General features: G+C 43.1%; 1 protein-coding gene across 1 annotated transcript; it reads left to right on the top strand.

Moving 5' to 3' along the window:
• Nucleotides 1-9,424: 9,424 nt before the first annotated feature.
• On the top strand, nucleotides 9,425-24,748 carry CNDP2 (carnosine dipeptidase 2). The gene is made up of 12 exons (XM_082294542.1): nucleotides 9,425-9,453; nucleotides 12,041-12,136; nucleotides 13,085-13,228; nucleotides 15,130-15,292; nucleotides 16,833-16,921; nucleotides 17,813-18,013; nucleotides 19,330-19,414; nucleotides 19,976-20,136; nucleotides 22,055-22,219; nucleotides 22,725-22,866; nucleotides 23,478-23,625; nucleotides 24,064-24,748. The coding sequence occupies exons 2-12, from the start codon at nucleotides 12,077-12,079 to the stop codon at nucleotides 24,131-24,133; spliced, it is 1,428 nt and encodes a 475-aa protein (XP_082150668.1). The 5' UTR covers nucleotides 9,425-9,453; nucleotides 12,041-12,076; the 3' UTR covers nucleotides 24,134-24,748.
• Nucleotides 24,749-25,267: the final 519 nt, after the last annotated feature.

Below are 25,267 nucleotides of genomic sequence, written 5' to 3'. Positions count from 1 at the left end.
TGAACCAGAAGCAGAAAAATGGCACAGTATAAAATACAGCGTACAGCTTTGTGGGCAAGGGAAGAGCCTGGGATAATTCACTGATTTAAACAAGGACAAGTGTTTAGACAGAAAAAGCTTTCCCATGTATACATAGAATAAAAAAAAAAATTAATGTATTTTGTCCTGTTTGCTTTTTAATTTTTGAAGTATTTCTTAGGCATAGCTGCCCAGGAAAGCCAAAGGTATTAGCTTTCTCCTTCCCTTTTACCACTTTCTAGATTCCAAATATCAGTTTCCTTGTCCTGCTCTTCTCATACATCCCCTTTCAATTAATTTCTTTATTAACCTCATGCCAACTTCTTCCTCTCATTTGGAAACAGTATTGCCTGAAGAAGCCAGTAAGATACCTTGGCAATCACTGTAGCAGATTGTGGTTTGCTTGTAAGTCTTCAAACAAGATGGAAAAATTAAGATTTGAAAAATATTCTGGAATTTTTGTCCACATATCCCAAATGATGCCTGACACAATATTGCCTATTGCTTCTCTGCTACATCCTCTGCCTGTTTATGTTACCAGTCACCAAAAGGAAAATTAGCTGTAAGATGAAGCTTAATCAGTTTGTGAGGGGAATTATAAGTGGAATTTTCTTTGTATGGGATTGGAGTCAGTGGCATGAGAGCAATTTTCCAAGCCTAAGAGGATGCTCTCCAGTGGAATCTGCTGCTGTGTGGCATGTTGTGTGCCTGTCCACAGTGTGTGAAAGGGAGAACAAAGAAGGGAAAATGCTGAGATTGCTTTCCAGTCTTTCTGTACACAGTTTCTAGTCTTTGCATCAAGTTCAGGCCAAGTGATCTCATTATGCCACCACTGAATCTGGCTCTTTGTAGCCTCCCTTTATGAGTGTCTGAAGCAATTCCAGAAATACTTAGAAGTTGCACTAGGGTTGTGTAGAAAGAAAGTTACACCCCACCATCTAATAAGCTAATTCCCTGTGGTATTGGGCTGTTATTTACACGAATGGTTCAAAGTAATTTAAATGGGCAGAATATTACACATACTAAACAGATGGCATTCACAGGGCTGTGATCATTTAGATATGTGCTAGCTCAAAAGAGAAAAAGTTGTGTCATCTTTTCTAGTCAAATGACCAGATTTATTATTTCAGTGCATTAAAAAGACATTTCTACAGCTGATACTACCAGAAAAGTTGTCATGTTGTCATACAGATTAAAATCAATCCAGCTTTATGGCTGCAGACTCTGAAATGAGTTTATGCTGGGAATTTGCACCAGACTGATTTTAAATTTGTTTCTACTGGCAAGAGTGACCTAGGATACCCAAAGTCCACGTGTTCACGTCTTGTTATGCCACAGATTGTAAAATGCAGCCAGAGGTCTGCATGCTCTCTCTTACTAAAAGAGAAATGGAAAGCAAAACTGATTCTTGGAGATGGAAAAAAGCATCTCCTTTGTAGGCACAAGTAACCACCAAGTGGATACTTACGATACTGCATGTGAAAGGTTTTGTTAACTAGAACTAGACTTTCCAGGGAGAATCTGTGCTGTTTTTCTCCACTCACATAAGCAAATCTTAATTTATAGCATTTTCCTGATTCTTTCTCTTTGTTCTTTTGGCTTAAGGGCTGTGTACTCTAGTACTGCATATTTAAAAATCAAATTAAATGTAGCCATCCCATACAATAGATCATAGTGCATTTACATGTGGATATGTCCATTTCTTGATTTCTCCTCTAAAAATCCAAATCTGAAGTAGAAAAAAATGAGGGTTTTGGAAGATCATGGATGATTTTCAGTACCAGTTCTGTAAAACTTAATTACCTTCATTTATTTCCTTGAAGCTGCTCACTGCAATTTCTTTGCAAATGATGAATAGCTGGGCATGGAGCAAACTACAAAATTATCCATTAGTGAAATCCAATTTTCTATTAGACTTTCCAAGTAATTAGCTTGTCTTTAGGTAATATATTGTTAGTTTGCATGCATCCAATGTTGTATGACATTAGTTTAGGGAAGAGTAGACTATTCAATTTCTGTATTGCTTACAACAAACAAACAGCTCATAATTATATCAATGTTAAGCATCCCTTAGTGTGAGTGACTCCCCCGTGTTACTCCTGAGCAAGAAATCCGCATGTGGGATCCTGCCCAGCTGCCTGAGCAGCAGCACCACTACTGTGTGATGTTCCTCCTGTTACATGCAAGCATCCTCCAAGAACCTGAGTGGTTCTGGTGGCCAGGCCTGTTTCTGGGGGGTCACTGCTATACAGGCATCAACAGCCAATATAACAATCAAGAAGTGCCATGGTGCTGCCTCCTGCTTTGAGCAGAACTGTTGGTGACTGAGAAGCCTCAGAAACAGATTTCCATAGCTGCTTCCACAGGCACAATCTTCTATTTTCTGTAGTTTTTCTTCAGTACAATCCCACTGTCTTCCCTACCTACATTTTCCTCCTTATTCTTCAATGATTTACCTTTTCAGTTCTTCATAACCCTTAATTGTCTACAACCAACATCCTCCGTCAGTCACCTCTCTCCTCAGAAGACTTTGTGTGTTGTAGAAGGAGTCCCTCTCCCCCATCCCTAGCAACAGCCTTCTTCTTCTTGGGGGGAAAAAAAAAAAAAAAAAAAAAAAAAGGTCCTTAATTCTAATCCAGAATCAGTGGATTTGCTTTTGATTTACAATAAGGAATATAAAAGGAAGAACAAAGTAGGAATATGCAGAGATGCCATGATTAGACAACATTTAATATTCCCCAGTTTTGCAAGTCCCTGTTTCCTGCATAGAATTAAACTGTTTCAGGCCGTGCTGTACAGATGCATACACACATGTAAAGGAGCTCATAGCAAGTCTCCCAAATTGAAAAACAGGGATTGCAATGCTCTGGATGTGATCCTCAGTCTGGGAAGTGAGGAGAACCACCAAAGGAGGAGGAATGCAACCACAGTGAAACCACAAGAGACACAAAAAGCAGCCCTGCAGAGCTGCATCCTGGAGTGAAATTCCAGCTGGGGAAGCATTTAGGCTCCATTTTATTGAGGAGAACATGCATTGCTGGCCAGACCTCTTTAACATTTCTCTTTCACATTGACAAATCAACAGCTTATAAAAGACTGAAATAAAGCCTCCCAACATCCCAAAATATATTCAAGGAGGAATTGAAAATGACATCTACTCACACATTCCATGCATTTTGAGCATGGATAAACTGGGCATGTAGTTGGGATAAAACACTGGAATGAAATACAGGATAGTTGAGATTAAGAAGAAAAAGGGTGAATGTTTTTGCATTTGGGCTCTGTGGTCATTCCAAAGAAAAGTGCTGGGCTGAAGCAGTGTCCAAGGGCTGTGTTTCTCATTTGCACTGAGAGCACATCTAGCTGGGCTGTTGACCCTTTGCTTGCCTGTCCTTTACATGTGCCTTTTACATGACACACATCCCACCACCACATTTGAGCCATTGACTTGTTATATGAATGCAGAGTACCAGGACAAGCAGGCAGAAGCACAGAGTGCTTTAGTCACGCAGGCAGAGGAATAGACAATGAACAAAGGGATGTAGGTGCATTCTTTACTCCTTTTGGAGCACTGGTACAGCTGGACCAACACTTCAGCAAACAAGGAATCCTTTGGCATGCCCATTCAATGACTTTCTAAGATATGTTGGCTCTGCAATTTGCAAGCCAGTCCTCCAAGGTGTTGGAAAAGAGCAATTCACTGACAGCCTCTCACACCATTCTTTAATCTGTGCCTCAGAATCATAAGTGGGAACAGTACCTGCCCTCTCTGAGCACAAGATCACCAAAATAGACTGCCAGTTCCTGGGCAATGTTAGGGCAATGTAATGGGGAGAATGCTGCCAAAAGCATTGGCATATTGATATCTGGGCAATTTGCACATTGAATTTAGAAGATGGGGGAGGGGTGTGGTTTTTTTGGCTGGCTCTCTGCCACTCTGTCTGATTTGAGGCAATCTCTCCAGCACTCTAGACAGGTTAACTTTGATGTTTCTGACAGTGACATTTTCAACACGTCACTGCTGCATCCTGAGAAAAGGACATGGAAAACCCAGGTTGCAATATAGTGTACAGACTCAGCAAAATAGCACTTATGGGGAAGGGCAAAACCACCTTATATAAAGCCAGGAAAAAAGGAGCAAAGAGCTATCCAGCAGTGCACAGCAAGGTTCCTCTATTCTACTTTATGCTGTCATGGTTTGCAGATAAATCTAGTGCCTAAGATGAGAGACTTCAAGATCTACGGTGTCCTGAACTGGCTTAGTTAAGCAACTAGTGACTGCTGAAGGCTAGGAGTAATCCAGGATGTTTTGGTACTTTGTTAAGATACTGGAGGATCTAAAGTTTCAGCAAGCTTTCGAGTGTATTTTTTATCAGGAAAGTTACAACCTTACTGATACAGGGGCTACCAGAGCTGCAGAAAAGTTTGATGCATCAACCACTGAGCCAGGAGGCTGGGGACGGGAAGAGGTTTGTAGGGATTGGTGAGGAAGGAGAAGTTCTGTGAGCATGCTGGGCCTCCTGAGTATCCAACCCTCTGCTGCAGGGCAAATTAGCTCCTCAAGCTTGTGACAACCAAGCCAGAAAGTCACCCTAGCACAGCAGCACAGAGCCACCTTGCGTGCAGGCAGGCACATCTGTCTGCTCCACAGTGGCACAACACTGTGGGGGCTCATGGAAGGCCAGTGCAGATGTCTCTGTTCTGAGTTGGACAGGACGGAATATAAGTCCTCCACTTGCCAGGCTCAGCATAATGAGAGGACACAGGAGATGACAAAAGGAGCAGACAGTAAATGGTAGAGGAAGGAAAGGAGCAGAGGGACAGAGAAGATTCCTTTAGCATTTATTATTACTTGGGCTACTGAGCCACACAGGCTCCATTTCACACTAGTACTGCATCATGCAAGGATGGGAAGAAGGATCACAAGACCAGGATTCAGACTTTGATTCAGCTCCTGTCTCAATAGCAGCATTCCTCCTGTGCACGTTTCACAATGGCAAAAGCTGAGTGCAGAGTCCAATGAAGTGCCATGGAGCATTCTAACTAGATTCTGACTGGGGACTCAGATACACAGACACCCCACACTGGGCTCTCCCATGTAAATATCAACATTTTCTACATGGTTAAGTCTAGGTTAAGTGTAATCTGCCCTGTATTTTGATTAATTGCCTATCAAAATATTATTTTGTTGGAAGAAGCTTGTGAGGATCAAGCTCATTAATTACTACATGGCCCACATGCATATATAGATTAGGAAGGCCATGAACACACCCAAGTGTTCAGCACTCTGTAATTAAAGTACGCCACACAAGCAGCCCTGCTTCTTTGGAGGCCAGGGCAAGGTTACCTCTGAGCCACAGTACTGACTGAATAGTAAATAATACCTTGATTTGTTTTAGTTTCATGCTATTCCTCTAAATGAGTTCAGGCTTTGAGGCCCCCTGGTTTTGAAAAGCCAGGGGTAATAGGTGAGACTTACATTGCTGGAATGTCAATGGCAATGCAATTTCCAGGGATAAGCAGCTCTGTTAACCTTTAGTCAACAAAATCAAACCCAGCAGAAGTAGGAGTACTTAAGGCAAGCAACTTTAATGGAGTCCAAATGTCCACATAGGTGCATGTACACGGGTGTGATATAAATAGGACAGAGTTTAGAAGGGATTAAAGCAACCAGTGAGGACTTCCTTAAACATCCTGCTTTAAATTTGCTGTCACTAGTTCAAAAACTATTGTTTGCAGGAAATCAAAGAAACCCAACAAAGCTGCACTGTTCTGCACATCCCCATCTACAATCTTCCCTTTCAATCTAGCAGTTTACCTAATGCAGCATGAGCAACCAATGTTTAGAAAGTTTGGCTTGTGACTCACCTAAGCAGAAACATACAAAATAAAGAGGAAAGGGGAAGACAGAGCAGGAAACAGGAAGATACAATAAAGAGGCTGAAGATGACTAATTTCAGCTTTCTGTGCTACTCAGACGTGCACTAAAGTAGATGTTGTGCCTTCATCTCATGTAAGAGAAAAGACAAAAAAATTGAGCAATGGGAAATTTTTAGACGGCATACCCCTGGAAATAGGGACATGACCAACACTTGGAATTAACTTCAAAAGAAGTGAGAGTGAGATTTTGCCTGTGTACCATAGTATCCATAGAAACTTTCTGTACCCTTTCATCACTTCACGTGGAATTTTTCAGAAAGGACAGCCACAGCTACTAATGGCATTTCTGCCGACCTCCCACAGCCCTGTGGCTCTCAGTCCACAGCCATCCAAAAAGCTGATTCACACAGCTGTCCCCTCCCAGACCAGTGCTTATGTTTTAGGCTCCTCACTTACTCAGCTGCTACTGCTTCAGCTGACTGACATAAGCTACATCCCTGTGATTAAAAGCAATGGCACAAGCACCTACAAGTTATTTCTTTAGAACAAAACTACTTCAAAGACAACATATTACAAAAAGAAATAGAGCAGCTTAGATGTTTAGATATCTCTGTCAGGACCAGAGAACACTGAGCATCCTTATATTTTCTTTATAAAGTACCTTGCTTTGTCATCCCCTGTCCCTAAACCATTTCTGATAAATGTGGTTTATCCTACCGCTCCTTTCTCCTCTGTTCCCAAAGGATTTTTATGTATACATATGTTATTTTCACCTCCAAATTAACAGCTGTGTAAAACAAAACTGTGTTTCCATAAAGACAATTTACCAGCCCCTCAAAGCTGATAATTGGGCCTCTTATCTTTCAAAAAAAGTTGTTGTTTTCCCCCGGATAACTTGCTGTGTGGTTTTTGTGTTTTTTCTTCACATAATCCTTTGTGGATTTAGATCAATACAGGCTTGCAGAAAACTGTGATAACACAGTACACAATATTTGCTACACAATGTATGCTTCTCTGATGCCTTTCTTTTGTCTGCTCATGTCCTTGATTCTTATTCTGGTTTGTGATTTTTTTTAAGGATGTGAGAAAAAAGTACCAAAAATTGCTTCCATGAACGAACACGAGAATAAAATAGGTAACCAGAAATCATCCTGTGTCATGTCACTTAATACCCCTCATAAATGCAACAAACTGCTTTTTACAAGCAGTTTCTCTTTCCTTATTTTTTCTTATTTCTTAATCTTTTTTCCCTCTATTGCTTCCAGGCAAGATTTTTCCTAACGTAAGTGTAAATACAAACTTTATTCCAGTTTCTAAGCTCCATTTGGGGTAGATTTTGCCATCTGCTCTCCCACCAACACAGAGCCGTGCCAGGTGTTCTGGTGCCAGGGGCTCCTCGCAGTCTGGGGTGCCAGGAGTGGCAGGAGCTCCCCATGGGGGCCTGTAAGGGGCAGCCTGGCAGCCAGTGCCCATCCCACCCCATCCCCAGCCAGGAGCCAGGTATCTGGGGGCACCAGGGCAGCCCCAGCCCCAGGCACTTCCCTGGGGACAAACCAAGGCTGGCATCAGCCTGTGAATCTCCAGCTCAACATGGCCTGTGGCCAGACCAGCCCCATGCGAGGTCCTAGCACTTACCTTACCCCACAAAGCACCACCAGCCAAGTTCCCAAATTACGTAGTTCTCCCCCATGGTAGCTCATAGACCAGCTAGTATGCCCCACTCTTTCTCATTTGTTTCCAGCTCTTGAGCTCCCAGCTACCTAATTTCATCCTGGTTTTATTTCTGTGGTTCTCAGGGTCGTGAATTTTTCGGAGTTGTTTCTCCCCTGTACTGACTCCGTCTCCCCAGCTCTATGCCCTCAGCAAACTTCAGCAGCACTTTTCCTAATATTTGTGGCACTGGGAAGCACACTGCCCAATAGGTTTGAGTGAGTGGTGAACCTTCCTCAGTTCAGGTAACAAATACTTTTACTACAGCCAAGGGCCAACTGCCACTCTTACACTTATTTTAAAAATATCTATAAACCAATATGAGTTACCAAATTTCTACCTCCATGCATGGCTAGCAGCTCTACATATCAGAGCTATTCATGAACAGCAGCAGTTCCCACCTAATGGCTTCATTCAGGGGAGCCCAAGGAAACAGCAAGCCTTACCTGAATTTTTATCTTTTTGCATGTAATATTACTTTATTCTTTCCACCATTGTTAGGAGCTCAGAAAACTCTTCATTAGGTGACCTCACTTCACTTTCTCATCTTATTATTCATACTGCACTTCCCTTATCCAAGCAGTGATATTAAATTGGTTTGTCAATGATACTAAATTGAGAGGATATGTGCCTCCCTTGAAAACAGGGAGGCCCTGCAGACAGACCTTGATAAATTAGCAGGTTGGGCAGCCACCAGCCCTATGAAATTTAACAAGGGTGAGTGCCAGATTCTGCTCCTGGGATGGGGAAACCCTGGATTTACATACAGACTGGGGAATGAGATGCTGGAAAGCAGTGCTGCAAAAGGGACCTGGGGGTCCTGGCTGATGGCAAGTTGAACATGAGTCAGCAGTGCCCTGGCAGCCAGGAGGGCCAAGCCTGTCCTGGGGGGCATCAGGCACAGCATCACCAGCCTGGCAAGGGAGGGGATTGTCCCGCTCTGCTCTGCACTGGGGATGCCTCACCTTAAGGGCTGGGGGCAGTTTTGGGTGCCACAATATAAAAAAAGTCATTGAGCCATTAGAGTGTCCAAAGGAGGGCTATGAAGATGGTGAAGGGCCTTGAGGGGAACCCATATGAGGAGAGGCTGAGGTAATTCGGTCAGTTCAGCCTGGAGAAGAGGAGACTGAGGACAGACCTCATTGCAGTTACAACTTCCTTGTGAGGGGAAGAGGAGGGGCAGGCACTGATCTCTCCTCTGTGGTGACCAGTGACAGAATCCGAGGGAATGGCTTGGAGTTGTGACAGGGGAGGTTTAGGTTGGATATCAGGAAAAGGTTCTTCACCCAGAGGGTGGCTGGGCAGTGGAACAGGCTCCCCAGGGATGTGGTCACAGTACCAGCCTGACAGAGTTCAAGAGTGTTTGGACAATGCTGTCCGCCATGTGGTGTGATTTTTGGGAATGTGCTGTGCAGGGCCAGGAGTTGGACTTTGACAATCCTTTTGGATGCCTTCCAACTCAGGATACTCTATAATTAATTCTACGATTCTAGGGACCTACCTAAACCACATCTAAATCTATCTAACCTATCTAAACCACAAATGTAGGAAGATAAGGATACTCCCAGCTTCGGCTGGAATAATTCAGTTGTCCAGACAGGCTCTGCTCCCGACCCCACAAACCCCGCCCATGCGATATTCGCTATAAGATATATTCCACTTTATCGCACCCCGCCGTTACTGCGGCCCCGCCCCAAGCCCCGCCCCCGGGGCGCTCCCTGCCCGCGGATTGGCCGGCGCGGCGCGGCGCGCGGCGCGGGGCGGGGCTGGCGCGGGGGTATTTAAGGCGCCGCGGCGGCGCCGGCTCCCGTGCCCTGAGGTGGAAGCCGGATCCGGGTGGGCGCGGTGAGTGTCGGGAGGGCTCGGGGGCCGGTCCCGTGGCGCGGCGGCTCCAGCGTGTGTGGCCGCCCCGGGCCTGCCCGGCCTGGCGGGACGGAGCCGGGAATGCCGGGTGCGCGGCGTCACCGGCGGGCCGGGCCTTGCTCCGTGTCCCGCGGTAGGGAGCGTCTGTTCGACCTCGGGGCGCGGCGGCACCGTGGCTGCCCCCGCCTCTCCGCTCCTGTCCCTTCCTCGCTGCCGCTCTCTGTCCCCCGGCGCTGTCCGTGGGAAGCACCCGCGCGCCTGCTCCCTCCCTCCCGTCCCGAGGCTGTCACCGACCTGGCGGGCTGCGGGGAGCTTGTCCCAGTGCTGCAAAACCCTGTAAAGTCCCAGGCTTAACCTTTAAGTCAGTCTCGGCCCCAAGTGCTGAGCCTACAACGTGAGCATGGGGCTCGATGATGGCTGTAGAGCGCTCCTAACTTGATTCAGTGCTTTTCTCTGGCATACTAATGTTGCTTGTGGATAAGGAGGGTAAAGTTGTGATGGTGCATTGATAGTCCATTGGGTTATCTTATTCAAGGTGCAACTTTTATAGTCTCGTGGAAAGGTAAAACTATGGAGCCTCTTCTGCATAGGTAGGAAGATTTCAGCTCTCCATTCTGAAAGATTTACAGGAACTTCAAACCTGATTTTGAAGACGAAGGGGAAAGTGGCATCCCTCCTTTTGCTATGTAGTAGCCAACATTTGCTTTTTGTAGTTTGAAGTCTTCTGGAACAGGCTTCTTTACTGCTCTTCAGTGTGACTTGCGAGATTCAATACCCTTCTAATTTCAGAATAATTTAACTGGTTAAGGTGACATTTAAAGTAGTCCCTGACTTAACAAGTACTTCAGATCTTGTTTGTGCTGGACAGAATGTCAACCTCTATGTAACATGTATTTTGTGCCTGTGCTGTGAAACTGGAGCCCTGGGGTTGCTATAGAAACCAGTTGAGTGAAGGGGAGGGTCTGATGCGCCGGACTGATGCCTGTGTGCTGGTTTCCTGGAAAGCTCCACATGAATCCTGCCGGAGCTCTAACTGCATGTGAAGAGCATGGCTTCATTAGGGAAGCCCAGCTTCAGTGAGAAGCATTGCTTTAACTTGGTTATGTCTGTGTAGTCCTTCTGAAGGTGTTCAGTTTTCACCTTTCATGACTATTGAAGTGAATGCTTACCTGTCTGGTGGTTTGGAGTTGTTCTAATTGGTGTTTAAAACTAGTTATCCAAATTAAATTGACGCTATCTCTGGTGAGGGAAAGGATTTTGTATGTCAAACCCCAGTATCCGTGTAAGTACAACCTTGCTTGAAAGAAAATGTGTAAATCTTTTAAATTTGGGGTGGTGCTTGTATTGCAGTATATTGTGTGGGATACAATGGGATATTGCTGTACATTTTCACAGCTGGAATGGATTTGTTTCAGATATGTAGTGTAGTCAGCTGTTGAAGAAATCCTAAGACAAGTAGTCAGATGTTTGAACAACTGTCTTGTGACTACTGTGTAGAAGTAGAAGAAAGGCTTAAAGGATCTGGCATAAAGCTGACTCAACAAAATACTGAATCACAGTGGCTGGAGCTGCTGAACATGCCTGTTTAGTGTATTACATGGACGCTGGAGATTTTCCTCCTGGTCAAGGCACTTGGATTCCAGAGACACACTTCAGGGAGCCTCCTTCTCTGGAGTTACTCAAAAGGCTCCTGGACACCCTCCTGAGTAATGGTGTTGTGGGGCCACATCTTAGACCAGATGACCTTCAGTGGTCCTTTTCAACCTTAGCCATTCTGGGATTGAACAGAACTATGTAAATTATGAGTAAAGAGATAAGAAATTAGTAAAGCTCATTATTTTCCTGGCTTAGATGAGGTGCTGTATCTTTAGTTTTAGCTTGAGAGTTAAGCTTAAGCTTGTTTGCTTTGTTGCTTTAATGGACAATATTTCTCTTCAATATTGATTTCACACTGGTAAGGAAGACAGAAAACTGAGAAGGGGAGAGGTTTTCTCACATTGACAGCAGTTGAAATAAAAACAAAAGAAGGAAGTGGTAGCACTGAAGTAATCCCTGACCACTTGCTCATGACCTGCCAGGGCCGGCCTCTGTTCCCATGGCTTCATTCTGACCTTATTTGTGAAATCTGAGTGGTAGGCTGAGACTTTAAGGCTGAAGAAAGCACAGTTCTTCAGCTGCCTGCTTTTAACCTCCTTTGCAGAACACAAAGTGTGGTGCTCTCTTGGACCTAGCTACTATGAGTTGCATTTTACTTGAGTAGCATTTTGCCTGTAATTCTGCAGTAAAATGAAGTATATGATTTCACTGAAGTATCTCTAGAGACAAGATTGCTCAGTTTAGCTTTGAAAGTTATTTTGAGGGGAGAGGCAGAAAGAGTTGTGTTGGAATTAAATAGGTTTTTGTTTAGCCACTTCACTGTGGTGATTTCATGAAAGGGAGAGGCCTCAAGTTTTATATTAGTACAACTTGGTGTGGTGTTAGAAGCTGAAAGGTGAAAGTCTCCTGTGGCTCTTGATTACTAACTCTTACTTCTTAAACCTTTGAAGGCTAAGTTATTTTTCTGTCACAGAATCTTCAGCAGCACTGTTCTGAAGACTAGGCCAGAATGTCTGCTCTTGAAACCCTCTTTAAATACATTGATGAACACCAGGACCTCTATGTTCAGGTAAGTTTTCTTTGAGTTTTGTCCTGCAGCATGGGCAGCTATGGGATATTAAATTTAGGTGGCCAGCTTCAAGTTTGTTGTTACATCTATATAGTATGCCCAGTAACAATGTCAAGTAATGGGAGAAAGGGAAGAGCAGGCAGCAAGTATGAGTGATTTGAGTCAGGCCAGAAAACTGTTTCTTAAGTTTTGGCATAGTTCTGTTCAAGAACCTAAGTGTCCTTGGTAGATTTATTAGGAAATGATCTATTACTGTGTAGTGCAACTGGTGACTTATTTAGAGGTAGAAGAAGCTGACACTGGCTTCTGAATGCCAAACTAGGTTTATAGTTTCTTTCCTTTTGAGATGGGAGATGAAAGATATAAATGAGTCTGGAACAAAGCTTTCTTGCATGAAATGATTTATGCTGGGCTGCAGAGGGAGAGGTTGCCCTCTCCAAAGAGGTACTTTGTTGCTTGATCTACTATTTAGTTACAGGTTGTATTGTAGTCCCTTTCACTGTGAGGAATCAGTGGTACAGCTCTGTGAACTCAGGCAGGAACTATGCCAAGTGTTCAGCTTGATTTCTGCAAATTGTTCTTGCTGATCTCACATGGGGAGAAGAAGCTAAAGTGGCCTTTTTGAGATGCCTGGAAGACTTTAGCTGGTTCTGGATACTTAAAGAGCAGGGACTAAAAAGGCCCAACAAGCACAATCTGTCATACTCGTGAGCTTACTTGGTGTATCTGTAAGCTTTGTGCTATGTTGCAGGGACAGCTGTAGGGGAGTGCAGCTTTAGAGAGCTTTTGAGAGTAATATTAATGGTTAAAGTTCCTCTTTGGGCAGAGGACAGAGCTGATTTGCCTCAATTTGAGATTGGCTTAAACCAGTGTTTGTTGAATTACAAGGTGTGGTATTTGCATGGTGCCTGTTGTGTAGTAAAACCTGTAGCTCTTCCATCTCTCCAGCGCCTGGCAGAGTGGGTGGCAATCCAGAGTGTGTCAGCATGGCCAGAGAAGAGGGGTGAAATCAAGCGCATGATGGAGGTTGCTGCGAAGGATATTGAGCGACTGGGAGGCACAACCAAACTTATGGATATTGGGAAACAAAAGGTACGTGAGCATCTCCATGTCAGATTAGTAGAAAAAAGGCAGTAGTCTGTTGGTGTGTAGAATGATGTCTTTCCTGCCATGCAGTCTGAACTTTCTGTTAAAAACTGGTTAATAGTAAACCTTGAGACTCAGTTAAGGTTGTTAAAGTACATTTTGGACTGTATTAAATGTGTTTTAAATACTTTTTGAATTTAACATGAACAGAGCACCTGCAAACAAAAATGCTAGACATTTTTAACAACAGGCTGGTATTGGTCCTTACACCCATAGACTATAAAGATACTGACTGAAGTTACAGTAAGTCTTCCAAAAGACTTCTGGGCTCCTTCAGAGGTGTTACATTTGTCACAGGGTTGCATGGCTCCCTTACTAGATACAAAAGTATCATTAAAAGAATGACTTCTCTCCTTATTTTTACCTAGCCAGACTGCTTATTCCCTCCAGCAAAAAGTATGTGCTTATGAGAATGATAATGATAAGCTCATCCTAAGGAGCTATCCACTTGATATACTTCTCCTTTGAAGTGCCTAGCCACTACCTCAAAGTAGGACCCATACCAAAATTGTTAGACTAGGATTGGGATAGTGGCATTAAAAATCTTGCATTAGAATGTTGGCTAGTTCTAGGAGATTGTCCTCGTAATTGGTGTGAAAGGCTGCCGGGTGAAATCTGTGTTTATGGGAACCTTCTGAGCAGTTCTTGCTTTTGGCAACTGGATTACACTTGTTTGTAGCTACAGGTTCCAGCAGGAAAACAGCTGCCTTGGGAGGAAATCTGTAGGTTAACTCTAGCTCTGCTACTACCTGCAGCCTAAAACTCCATCAAAAGTGTTTCAGTTAATTCAGAGACAAAGTTGTTCTTTTCATCACTAACTTTTTGGTAGCAAGAACTGATTTTAGAGTTTTGTATGTAATATTTTTATTTAGATAACTTTAATCCATCTGCAAGGGTTACCTTCAGTGTTCAGTTTTATATTACGTATGGGGAGAGCTAGTCAGTGCATTTTGTATGTTGCTGCTGTATCTGTGAGAGACAATGTAAAGCAACTGAACTTGTCAGATCAAAGTTGCTTCACTGCTGCACAGCAGTTTGTTGTGTATTGATTAAAGCACTACTGCAAGAATTTACACTAATCATGTAGAGCTGTAGCTGGCCAAGGACCATGTAACCTTTTGATAAAAAATTGGAGCCTGGAACCCATATAAGCAAAAAGTCAAAGATGATCTTGATCTGCTGAGCAGTATGTAGATGTTCACAGGAAGGGAAATACTTGCTGACTGGGAATAGCATGTGATAATTGCTTGTGGGGTATTCAAGGGGTTAAGCCAAGTTCAACTCTTGAACTCCTGAGCTGAGTTTATCAGCACTACCCTGCCCTTAGCTTAACAATGTTGGCTGGTACAGAGAAATACATCTGTTTTGCTGATCTCATTTGGGTGTAGGCACATGTTCCACCCAGCAGTACCTCTGTCAGGAAACTTTTGTCTAGAGAGCTATACTGGGGACAGAATGAAAGTGCAGTGATGAGCAACACAGAATGCAATATTGAATGGAGTTTATCACGTATGCTTAGGTCAGCATTAGATATGGCAATTTGGCATGTAGTCAGCTTGCTCTGATAAAATCTGACGTAGGATTGGTAGTTTAAAGCTATCAGTTCTAAGTGGCTTGGAACATTGTGGCTGTTACTGGGACTTGTCAGGAAACTAATTGGCATGATGCCATCAGGCATTCTTTGGCACCCTGCTTCTGGCAGTTGGTTTAAGTAGATTAGTTTTGTTTAGCTGTCTCTGCCTCTACTCTCATAACTTCCATAGTATTAAAGTAATTCATGTATCTGATAAAAACATGTCCCTCTGACATTCCATATTTTAATAAAACTTCTACCTTCCTATTTCTAGCTGCCTGATGGATCAGAGATCCCCCTACCACCAATTGTTCTGGGAACACTGGGCACAGATCCCTGCAAAAAGACGGTGTGTGTATATGGTCACCTGGATGTTCAGCCAGCAGCATTAGAAGATGGCTGGGATAGCGAGCCCTTCACACTGGTGGAAAGAGATGGTAAGAGCACTGGACTTGACACTGATGAACGCTTCTGTAACGAGTGTGGTATGCCTCAATTGTTCCAAAGCTGTGCCACTGAAAGGGGGAAGGAGAGTAAGAAGTGGTATGGGCGTTTATTTAATACTGTTGATGTAAAAATGTGCAGGTGGGGAAATGGTAAAGAAGTCAAGCTGCAAAATCTCAGCTGCTCTTGGGATGGTTTCCTTTTCTGATAGTCTAGGCTGTAATTTGCATATTTTCTTCCTTGTAGCTACAGCACAATCTTAACTGCTGCTTTCCATGGTGCCTGTTTGTTGCCAGAGAGCTTTTTAGAACTAATTTCTTGTGCTGTTCACAGCTTGAAGCCTGTAAGGTCATGTCAGACTGCAGGAATTTTGAACCATTACTGAGAAAAAATACACAACACAACTTTTGTGGCTGGAGACAGGAGTGGCACAGCAGCCTCCCTGGGTTGCCTTGTGTTTAACTGTGCTACTATGAGTACTACAGAAGCTCTTTAGCAGAGGTAGTGCCCCAGAACTTGTCCCTCTCTCTTAAATGGGGTGAAGTAATGGTGCAGTATCTCCTGTTGAAACAGCATTGCCAGTGGGCAAGAAGACTAAAACTTTGTTTTCTATTTAAAGCTGGTGCTTTCAACAGCTACTTCTTTGTTTCACTTTCTCAGTGTTAGTGTCAAAGGTCCTTAATAGAAGGACATTAACTACTTGTGTTGCATAAGCATTAATGATTGCCAGAAAAAGGAGTATCTGTGCTAACTGGTACTTCTGCTTGGGCACTTAGTCACAGGCAGCAGAGTCCAAGTTGCTAAGTTGGGTTATCTCATCTGCTAGCAAGACCTAGACTTGCCTCAGGCTGTGGCTTGCCTCTGTGCAGCTTGGCCATGCAGGAGTCATTCACCAATGGCTCTTTACTTTTGCAAGCTGTCTGGCCAGTTCTGTCACTGGTTACATGGGGTGCTGAGGGGTTGTAGCCACAGCTGAGTTGCACTAATAAAACTGCCTCTGCTGTGAACCCGTGTGCTACATATTTTGGGAATTCCCTGTGGCCTGTGAAACTTGTCTTTGACTAAATTCCTTTCTAGGGAGATCCACTTTTATCTGGAGAATCCAGAGAAGTGACTTGTCATTAGCTACTGAATTCTTACTCTTCAAACAAAGAATCATTGAACTGAAGCTAATACCTGATAAACTTCTGTTAAAAGGAGGGAACTTGTTTCTATACACTTAGATGTTTGTAGAAAATCATATTATTGTGAAGGATAAAGCAGTTACATCTTTTCCAGGCATATATTAAACTCCTGTCAAGGGAACAGCTGTGGGAAGAGGTGGGGTAGCTCTGTAAGTGGGAGAACTATTGCAGTCCTGTACCTATCCCACTTGTGAAGCAGGACGTAAAACTGCTACTTATGAAGAATCAGAAATAAAAGTTTTTATATAAGCAGGGTTAAAAAATTTATAAAAAAGTGTTCTCCTGTAGATGAGATGAAACTTCTTAATAATTTTTTCTTCAATGATTAATTTGTATGCTGTTTCTACAGGGAAGTTGTATGGGAGAGGATCAACAGATGACAAAGGTCCAGTGCTTGCCTGGCTGAATGCCTTGGAGGCTTATCAACAAACTAACCAGGTATGTGCCCAAAACATACTCTGCTTTTTCACACACAGCTGAGGCCAGCAGTGAATGCTATCCAAGCCACGAACCCTTGTGAGGGAAGCTTGCTTATTCAGCTGATTGGAGGGATGATGCAATAGTCCTGTAAATTCCTTGATTTCCTAATAGAGTTAAGTTGACTTGCTGACAAGTTAGTCTTACAGATTCTTGGGTTGCACTTTTAACAATTTTCCTTTAATGAAATATGTAGGAAGGAAAATACATATGCCAGCATGTGGAGCAGGAGGAATAATCAAATGTGATCACTGTCATGTATGGATGTCAGATTAGTTTGGCGTTTATCAAAGCTTGATGTCTCACTGCCACTGAGCTCTAAGGGGAGGTTCACTTATTAACACCAAAACTGGGAGCTTTGCTTATTTCTGTTAAAGAAAATGTGCAATCAGAAATAACTCAGGGTGTTTGATTTATCTTGCAAGACAAGTTCCTATCACTTTTAAGAGGAATAACCAGTTCTAGGTTGCTGTCTAGGTATATAGAATATGCTAGACTGGATAGGCAGGGTAGCTCTGTTCCTACTGTGACATGCAGTTCCTGTGGTTTTAGTTTTCCTAGCCTGGTCGCTTACCTTTGGCAACAGATTTCTGCTGTGTTCCCACAGTTAAGTTTTTATGACTTTTTTGAAGTGTTTGAATTCTATCAAATGAAGGGTGGTATAAATGCCCTCAACATAAGCACAGTCCAAACTTTAAACCAGTTTGTGTATAATTAACAAATTCCACTGTCACAGAACTACTTTACCGGTGTCTGTTTTTCTGCTTTGAACATGATAGATGAAAATTACTGATTGCTGAAGGAGTCAAGTGTGTTCACATGCTTAACCTGTTCTTGTTTTTCATTTCAAAGGAGTTTCCAGTAAATATTAAGTTTTGCCTCGAGGGTATGGAAGAGTCAGGATCTGAAGGCCTTGATGAGCTGATTTTTGCTCAGCGAGATGCTTTCTTTAAAGATGTGGATTATGTTTGCATTTCTGACAACTACTGGCTAGGCAAGAAGAAGCCTTGTATCACTTATGGTTTGAGAGGTATCTGCTACTACTTCATAGAGGTAAGTGCTGATATACGCTGCAAATCTGGTATTATTAAACTGAAATTTCCACTGGAGAAGAGTGGTAATTCAAACCTTTTCATGCCAGTAGCTTTTTTTCAGAAAAGATGAAACTGACTACTTATGTGGAATGTTTTTTCCTAATTGTCTAAACATCCTTCTCTTGCTGTCCTGTCTGATTCTTGGGTAGGTGGGATAGCTTTTGGGTATGTGAAGCAAGATAAGCCAGCACCTTCACTGAAGGATTGTCTCATAGCATAGATATCTTCATCCACATGGACCCTTCTTATAGAAGGGTTTCACATTTGTGGTTTTCTGTGGGGTATGCCCAGCCCCTGCCCTGGAGGGATGTCTGCTGAGATAAGGAGATTGAGCAATCTCCCAGCAGAACTCCCCTGGAAAGGCAGCCACTTTTTCAGTTATGGCGAGAAGACAAACCCAGAATCCTCTGGGAGACCCTGTGCAGATCCTTTGTAGCCCATTGGCCTTTAGCCTCTGACACCCACCCCCTGTATCCCTCTAAAGCTAGCCCCCTGCCCCTGCAAGAGCAGAGAGTTGCTTGTCCCTGGCTCCCCTTTGCCGGAGTACGGACCAATAAAGCTCCCTCATGCAGAACAGCCACACGAGCCTCTTGTCTTTCTCTGGTCTGGCCTGGAGGCTGCCCTGCAGAGCTGAGCTGGAATCACGAGCTGACAATCACTAAAGAGCTGACAGCCTCTGCACAGGCCCTCCAGCTGGCAGCTGAGGGAAGACATGGGGCCTTGGGAAGATGATCTCTTTTGGGACCATCTCTCCAGACTGGTCACAGCTTCCTTGGTCAGAGCTACTGACCCCTCACCAGCTGTCATAGTTTTCCAGTCAGCTGGAACTTTTCCAGTTAACCAGAACTGCTGGTAGATGATTGAGAGTGGTTTGAGTTCTTTTGCCAGTTCCCTCAATATTCTGGTGTGGGGTGGATCCTGTCTGGGGCCACAGACTTATGGGTGGCTAGTTGGCATTGCGGGTCACTAACCATCTCCTCGTGGATTATGGGCTTCCTTCATCTCCCCATCACCAACTTCCTGCTCAGGGAGCTGGGCATCCTGGGGACAACTGGTTTTGATGCTGAAGACTGAGGCAAAGAAGGCATTAAATACCTCTGCCTTTTCTTCATCCCCTGTCACTACACTACCCTCTGCTTTTAAGAAATGATGGGGACTCTCCTTGACCCTTGGACAAATTAATTTCTAGCTAGGTTTTGGCTGTTCTAGTCTCTTCCCTACATGGCAGTATCTTTGTGCTAAAAATTGACCTGAATCTTCATTCACTTCAATCAGGTAGAATGTTGTGACAAAGACCTTCACTCTGGAGTTTATGGTGGTTCAGTACATGAGGCCATGACAGATCTCATTGCTCTAATGGGTAAGAAAAAACAGGTTTCATTGAATGCATTTAAAATGGGAGCAAGAACCATCAAAGTGTGACTGAGTTTGCAACGAGGGAGTTGCTAAGGACTGTTTGCAGTAGCAAAGCAGTGACCAGTGAAATGGTGCTTGCCAGGTATGCAAAGCTAATGCCTTAAATACAGAAATATGGTGACGATCTTGCCAAGAAGTTGTCTATCTACTCTTAGCTTTCCCTGAAATCTTACTGCAAATTTGCATGTTAATTAAATCAGCTGTTTTCTCAAACTCTGCTGTGGATGTGATATTGAACTCTTTGGGAATCCTACCTTCAGCCAGCCAAATGTAGCAGTAGAATTAAATACGGTAACAAGCAAGTGAAAATTTTGGACAGAGACAAATTCTTTTAAGTGTCTTCCATGCTCAGTGGTGCATGCTCTGGGAAACAGAAGTCTGAATTTCATTACATTTTCTGAGTTTTCAGAAGGCCAAGACTTCTGTTTCCCAAGGAAAGTGCTCCCAGCAATGACATCTTGTATCTCCTGGTTGAATACTGATATTAGGTACTTCTTGTTTACAGGTTCTCTTGTGGACAAGAAAGGGAAAATCCTAATCCCAGGTGTTAATGAAGCAGTGGCACCTGTTACTGATGAAGAGCTGGCATTATATGAGAAGATTGACTTTGACCTGACGGACTATGCAAAAGATGTAGGAGCAACAAGACTCCTGCATGATGCAAAGGTGTGCTGCACTCTTCCTCTACCCTGTCTAGAGCAAGCTGTCTGATTAGTAGGAAACAGAAACAAGCTTCTGTGGATGTGTGTGTAGTTACCAAGTAATTTATTAGGCAGAGGATTAATCTGATGTCTTCAAAATGGTGAGAATGCCTTGTAGATAATTTTGCTTACTGTATGGCTGACTGCAGACTTAACACTTTGCAGAGGTACTGCTAGTGTTAGGTGCTTGAAAACTTAGTGAAGGCTATCCCATGTTTAACCCAAGCAGCCTTAACAACTTTACATTTGCTCCTTACTCTCTATAAGTAGCATTTGAAACTTGAACAGAACTTTATCTAGTGCCATTCTCTTAATGTTGGTAAGAATGTTGGCAGCTTTCTAGAGGTCAGATGACAATCTATACAAAACACCTGATTTTCTTCATTGGTAGGAAGTTCAGTGGGTTATCAGAAATAAAGTAGTTGCTCAGAGATGATTGCCTGTGAGGTGAGAAAACAGCTTGAAACCTAGCTGTGCTGAATTTAAGGCTGACATGCTGAACATCTTTCTAGACCTGGCAAACAAGGACTGTTTTATAATCATGAACTAGGCAGCCCAAATCTTTGAACAGCCTCAAGCTCAATAAACTCATGTCTAAAGTTAAATCTTCATCCTGGGAACTCTCCAAATGAATGCTTTTAACAGCATTGAATCTTACAAGGTATGGGTATTACATACTAATTTTAAAACTCTAGATGTAAATACATCTCCTGTCATAAAAAGCAGACACAGGTGTTGTAAAAGGCAAGTTTACATGTGCAGGTCTGTCTTCTCTCCTAGTACTGTCAGGAGGAGACTTCAAACTTAACTCAGATAGGTATAAGTAACAGTTTATATCCTCAACCTTGGCTTTAGATGTTCAGGTTTATATCAACTGGGAGCACACAGACTTCCTTGTTTAGCCTTGTCCTTTAAAGTACTGGATGAATTATAGCTTGGATATAAGGAGGAGATGGCAAGATGTTCTTTGTGATACTGAGCTGAAGCTGTTCAGTCTTGGCTAAACTGAAATTCCAGCTAAGACTTGTAAGCTGCATGCATGCAGGAAGGGTTTTGGGGCTAAGGAGAGAGAAGAGAGAGATGGCTGTAACTTCCAGATAAGAAGCAAATGTGCTTGAGAGATTTGAACTGTGGCAGCTACATTTGCTTTGAGAGAAGATTGGAGGCAGGTTGTACCTGGAAAAAAACAAACTTGTAACATAAAGGACGCAAAATTTCTAAGTCTCCTGCGTTTCTGCAGTGAAGTTCAGGCTTGAGATGCTGTACTTGTGTCTGCACAGAACAACTCAACAGCTGCATTGAATTCAGGATCCAGTGTATTGAACAGCTGTGTCCAAGGCAACAGGGAGGAAATGCAGGAAGTGTACCTGGAAGGCAGTGGTGGTCAATTTAATCAGCTGGGAGTTAAGGCTTTTTAATACAGCTGATGATATAAAGAAAAGAACACTCTAAGCCTCAGTCTGAGCTGTGGTAAGGCTTTTAGAAAACATGAACTTAAGCAGTATCTTCATGATGAAGGTACCTGCCTGTCCTGAGGCAGTGGGAACTAAAGCTTTCAATGCTCCCTACAAACTGTGGTTGAGCACCTTATAAATGGTGCTCGTGTCCTTACCAGAAGCAGACTGGTCATGTCCCATAAGTTCCACAGAGGTAGGAGAGAGCCAAACTAGAACTACTGAGTCTTAAGGTGCTGAGAACCCAGCTGTTGTATCAAAATGTGTGATTAATATGAGTAACAGCTTCTGAGTGGCCTTCAGTGAGCTGCATTTCCTCATGGGAAAAAGCACTATTTCTTGCAAATTCTTTATTAGGTTGAAGAAATCATTAGTTTAGGGAACTCTGTCAGACTTCATGTAGCCTTGTCTTTCTCTTTGTGTCTACAGAGAGAGATCCTTATGCACAGGTGGAGATACCCTTCCTTGTCTCTCCATGGAATTGAAGGAGCCTTCTCAGCCTCTGGTGCCAAGACTGTGATTCCTAGGAAAGTGATTGGCAAGTTCTCAATCAGACTTGTGCCAAACATGACTCCTGAAGAAGTCACAAAGAATGTATGTTGAGATGAATTGCTGCTAGCTAAACTAGTGTCTCTAAATCTCTGTTCACCTTGCCTTGGGGGAAGAGTTTTTCCATTTTCTAAAGCAGTTCTGTTCATTTGCTTTCCTACCATCTTCCCTGTACTGCACCTCAACACGAGATAACTAAGGGAATCCTGTGTGGTGCTCCAGTGGACTGTAGTCTGTAAACTCAAAAAGGCTTAGGAGTAAACACTGACTTAATTGTAGGGCACTTGGACTGCCAGAAATGCATATTCAAAAGCAGCAGTGTTTGACATACTGGCTAATTGTTCTACAATATACTGCTAATTTGCCTAAAGAAGATATTCTGACTTCAGAGCAGAGAATCATTGGAATACTACAAAATAAGAGCAATAGGAAAAGTATTGCTGCACAGTTGTAGTGACCTACAAGTCCCTAAGATGCTTTTAGAATATGAACTTTGCCAGTATTCATACAAGTGCTAACAGTAAATAAGATCATTCAATCTTTCTTACAGGTTGAAGACTACTTGAACAAAAAGTTTGCGGAGCTGCAGAGTCCCAACAAATTCAGAGTGTACTTAGGCCATGGTGGAAAACCCTGGGTGTCAGACTTCAACCATCCCCACTACATGGCTGGTAGGAGGGCCATGAAGACAGGTCAGTGGGTTTTTCACTTGGCATTGGTAGGATTAAAAAAGCTCTTCCTCCAGCACCTCAAGAAACTCTGAGGAGGTTATATTTGCTGAACATTTAGTGTTCTGCACTCACATCTAATAACTTTGGCTTACTAAGTAAGGAAGCATGTTATGTGCAATCTTTAAACTGAAATCTGAAGTACAGGAAGGAAAGATTCTGGAAATCAAATTAATTTCTACTGTTCTGGGACAAGTTGGTTGGTATGGTGTTGCTTTTGCATAAGGATGAAACTGTCAGTTCAGATCACCTGCTTAGCCAAATTCGATGAAGTTGGTCATCACAGCACCCCTCTTGATCAGTTTTGCTAGACTGTATAGGGCAGCTAGAGCAAATATAACTTGTGTTGGAGTACAAAGAGGCTTTCAGATGAAGTATTGGTGTGTAATTGAACTGAATTCTGACAGTGACAATACTCCAGTTCTGCAAATGTGGGGGGAAGCTCCACAGGTCTGTGGCCTTTGCAGTCTGGCTGATTTGGTCAGCACCTGGTACAGATGGGTACTTGATGGCTTAAGTAAGGACTTGTTGGAAAAAATATAAACTCTAAACTGACTAGAGTATCACTTTTCTAGTTTTTGGAGTTGAACCAGACCTGACAAGGGAGGGAGGAAGCATTCCTGTTACCCTTACTTTTCAAGAAGCCACAGGCAAGAATGTCATGCTGCTTCCTGTCGGAGCTGCAGATGATGGTGCCCACTCTCAAAATGAAAAGCTAAATAGGTAAGAGAATATTTATTCCTGTGCTGGGGTGAGTTTACTGTGGATCTTGGCATGTGTTACGAAAACCACTTAACAATTGAGCTCTTGCTTTTGTTTAATTCTCTGGATGGCAAAGAGCCATCCTCCCCAGCAGAGAATGACTGACTGGTTGGGTAACTAGTTTGTAGCTGAATCTTGATTTCTAGATTGATACCCTTGAAACCAGAAGTAGGTTTTATACTTTGGTCTCTAAGCTTGGCTATCCTCTCCCCCGAGGATGGTGTTTCTGTCTTACCAGGGAAGATGTAAGATTTGGGTTGTAGTGCCTGTTGCCTGCAGCAGCAATTCCTGTAGAGTTTGTCATGTGCCTAGGACTGATGAGTGGGCTTTGCAAAAAGGGCATCTGCTAGAAATACAGCTCAGTGAAGACACTGCTAAAGGAAACTGTCTTCTTTGCAGGTACAACTACATCCAGGGGGTGAAGATGCTTGGTGCATACCTCTATGAAGTTTCCCAGCTGAAGGACTAAGTTAGACACCTCACCTTCTGGTTTATGGATTAGAAGTCTGAATTTTCTTGCAAAATATCATCAATTACCAAGTCTAACATGGCTCCCCTTTTCTACCAACACTCCACTGCTTTGGTAGGGGAGAGGCAAGTGTGCAGTTGCACTTGACAAAGAACATGAGACACCAAAAATACTTCTTTAAATGCTTACTTTAAATGAACAGACTATTCCTGAACTGGTCAGCAGTCCTGAACTGCATCTTGGTCCCCTCTGTATCTCTTCAGTTTGCTGTATTCATCTATTTTTCCTGTAAAGCAAGAGGAATGGTTTACTCTCAGCAGTTTAAGCAGCCACAGCAGTGGCAGAACTGCCAGCCAATTTAAGGTTCTTATTCCTGGGTATGTCCTGGAAACAAGTAGTCAAGATTATGGGGCTACACTGGAATTACACTGCTCAAGCTGTAGTGAGACACCTGTCTCTGCTAACTGAATGATTTAGAAGAGCAGTTTGTCTCCTGCAGGTTTCAATTCACAGGAAATCAGGTTGTAACAAATTTCACTGTGGTAGTGACTAGTGGCTGTTTTTGTAAAGCTGCCTTTGTACTACCAAAAGAGAATAATAAATAATTGTGCTGTAGTTTGGCTCTTGGTCTCTAAGGTTTAAATAATGACTTGGGTGGGAAAGCAACTTTGGGAACTTAGAGAGACACTTCTGTGGCTATGGAGGCAGGTGAGCAACTTTGGCTACACAGACTATATCTTGTGGGAATCCAAATTTTTATTCCAGGCTCTGGCTCCATAAGAACTTGTTGACTTGAAGCAAATGTTGTGAAATACAGCTCTCCTGAGAGAAAACAAGCTCAAAATGTTTCATTTTGGCTCTGTAAACCAGGTCATCACATTGTAGCATAACTGATAATACTGCAAGGGAGTGAATGGGATCTGTAGACATAAACAGGGAGAGATCACTTGTTGCAACTACTACTGGCATCCAACTTCAAGCTGTCTATGGGATGCATTAAATACCAACACATTTGCTATTATGTCAAAAAAAAAAACCAGAAAAAACAAACCTCTTAAATGTTTGCTGATCTGAACTTGATTGGGCTCCCTGCTTCTGAATTACCTGACCAGCACTGGCAGCCTAAAGTAGGTA

Source organism: Coloeus monedula, assembly GCF_965178545.1.
Source record: "Coloeus monedula genome assembly, chromosome: 1".
NCBI lineage: Eukaryota > Metazoa > Chordata > Aves > Passeriformes > Corvidae > Coloeus > Coloeus monedula.
This window is presented reverse-complemented; position numbering and strand designations above follow the sequence as displayed.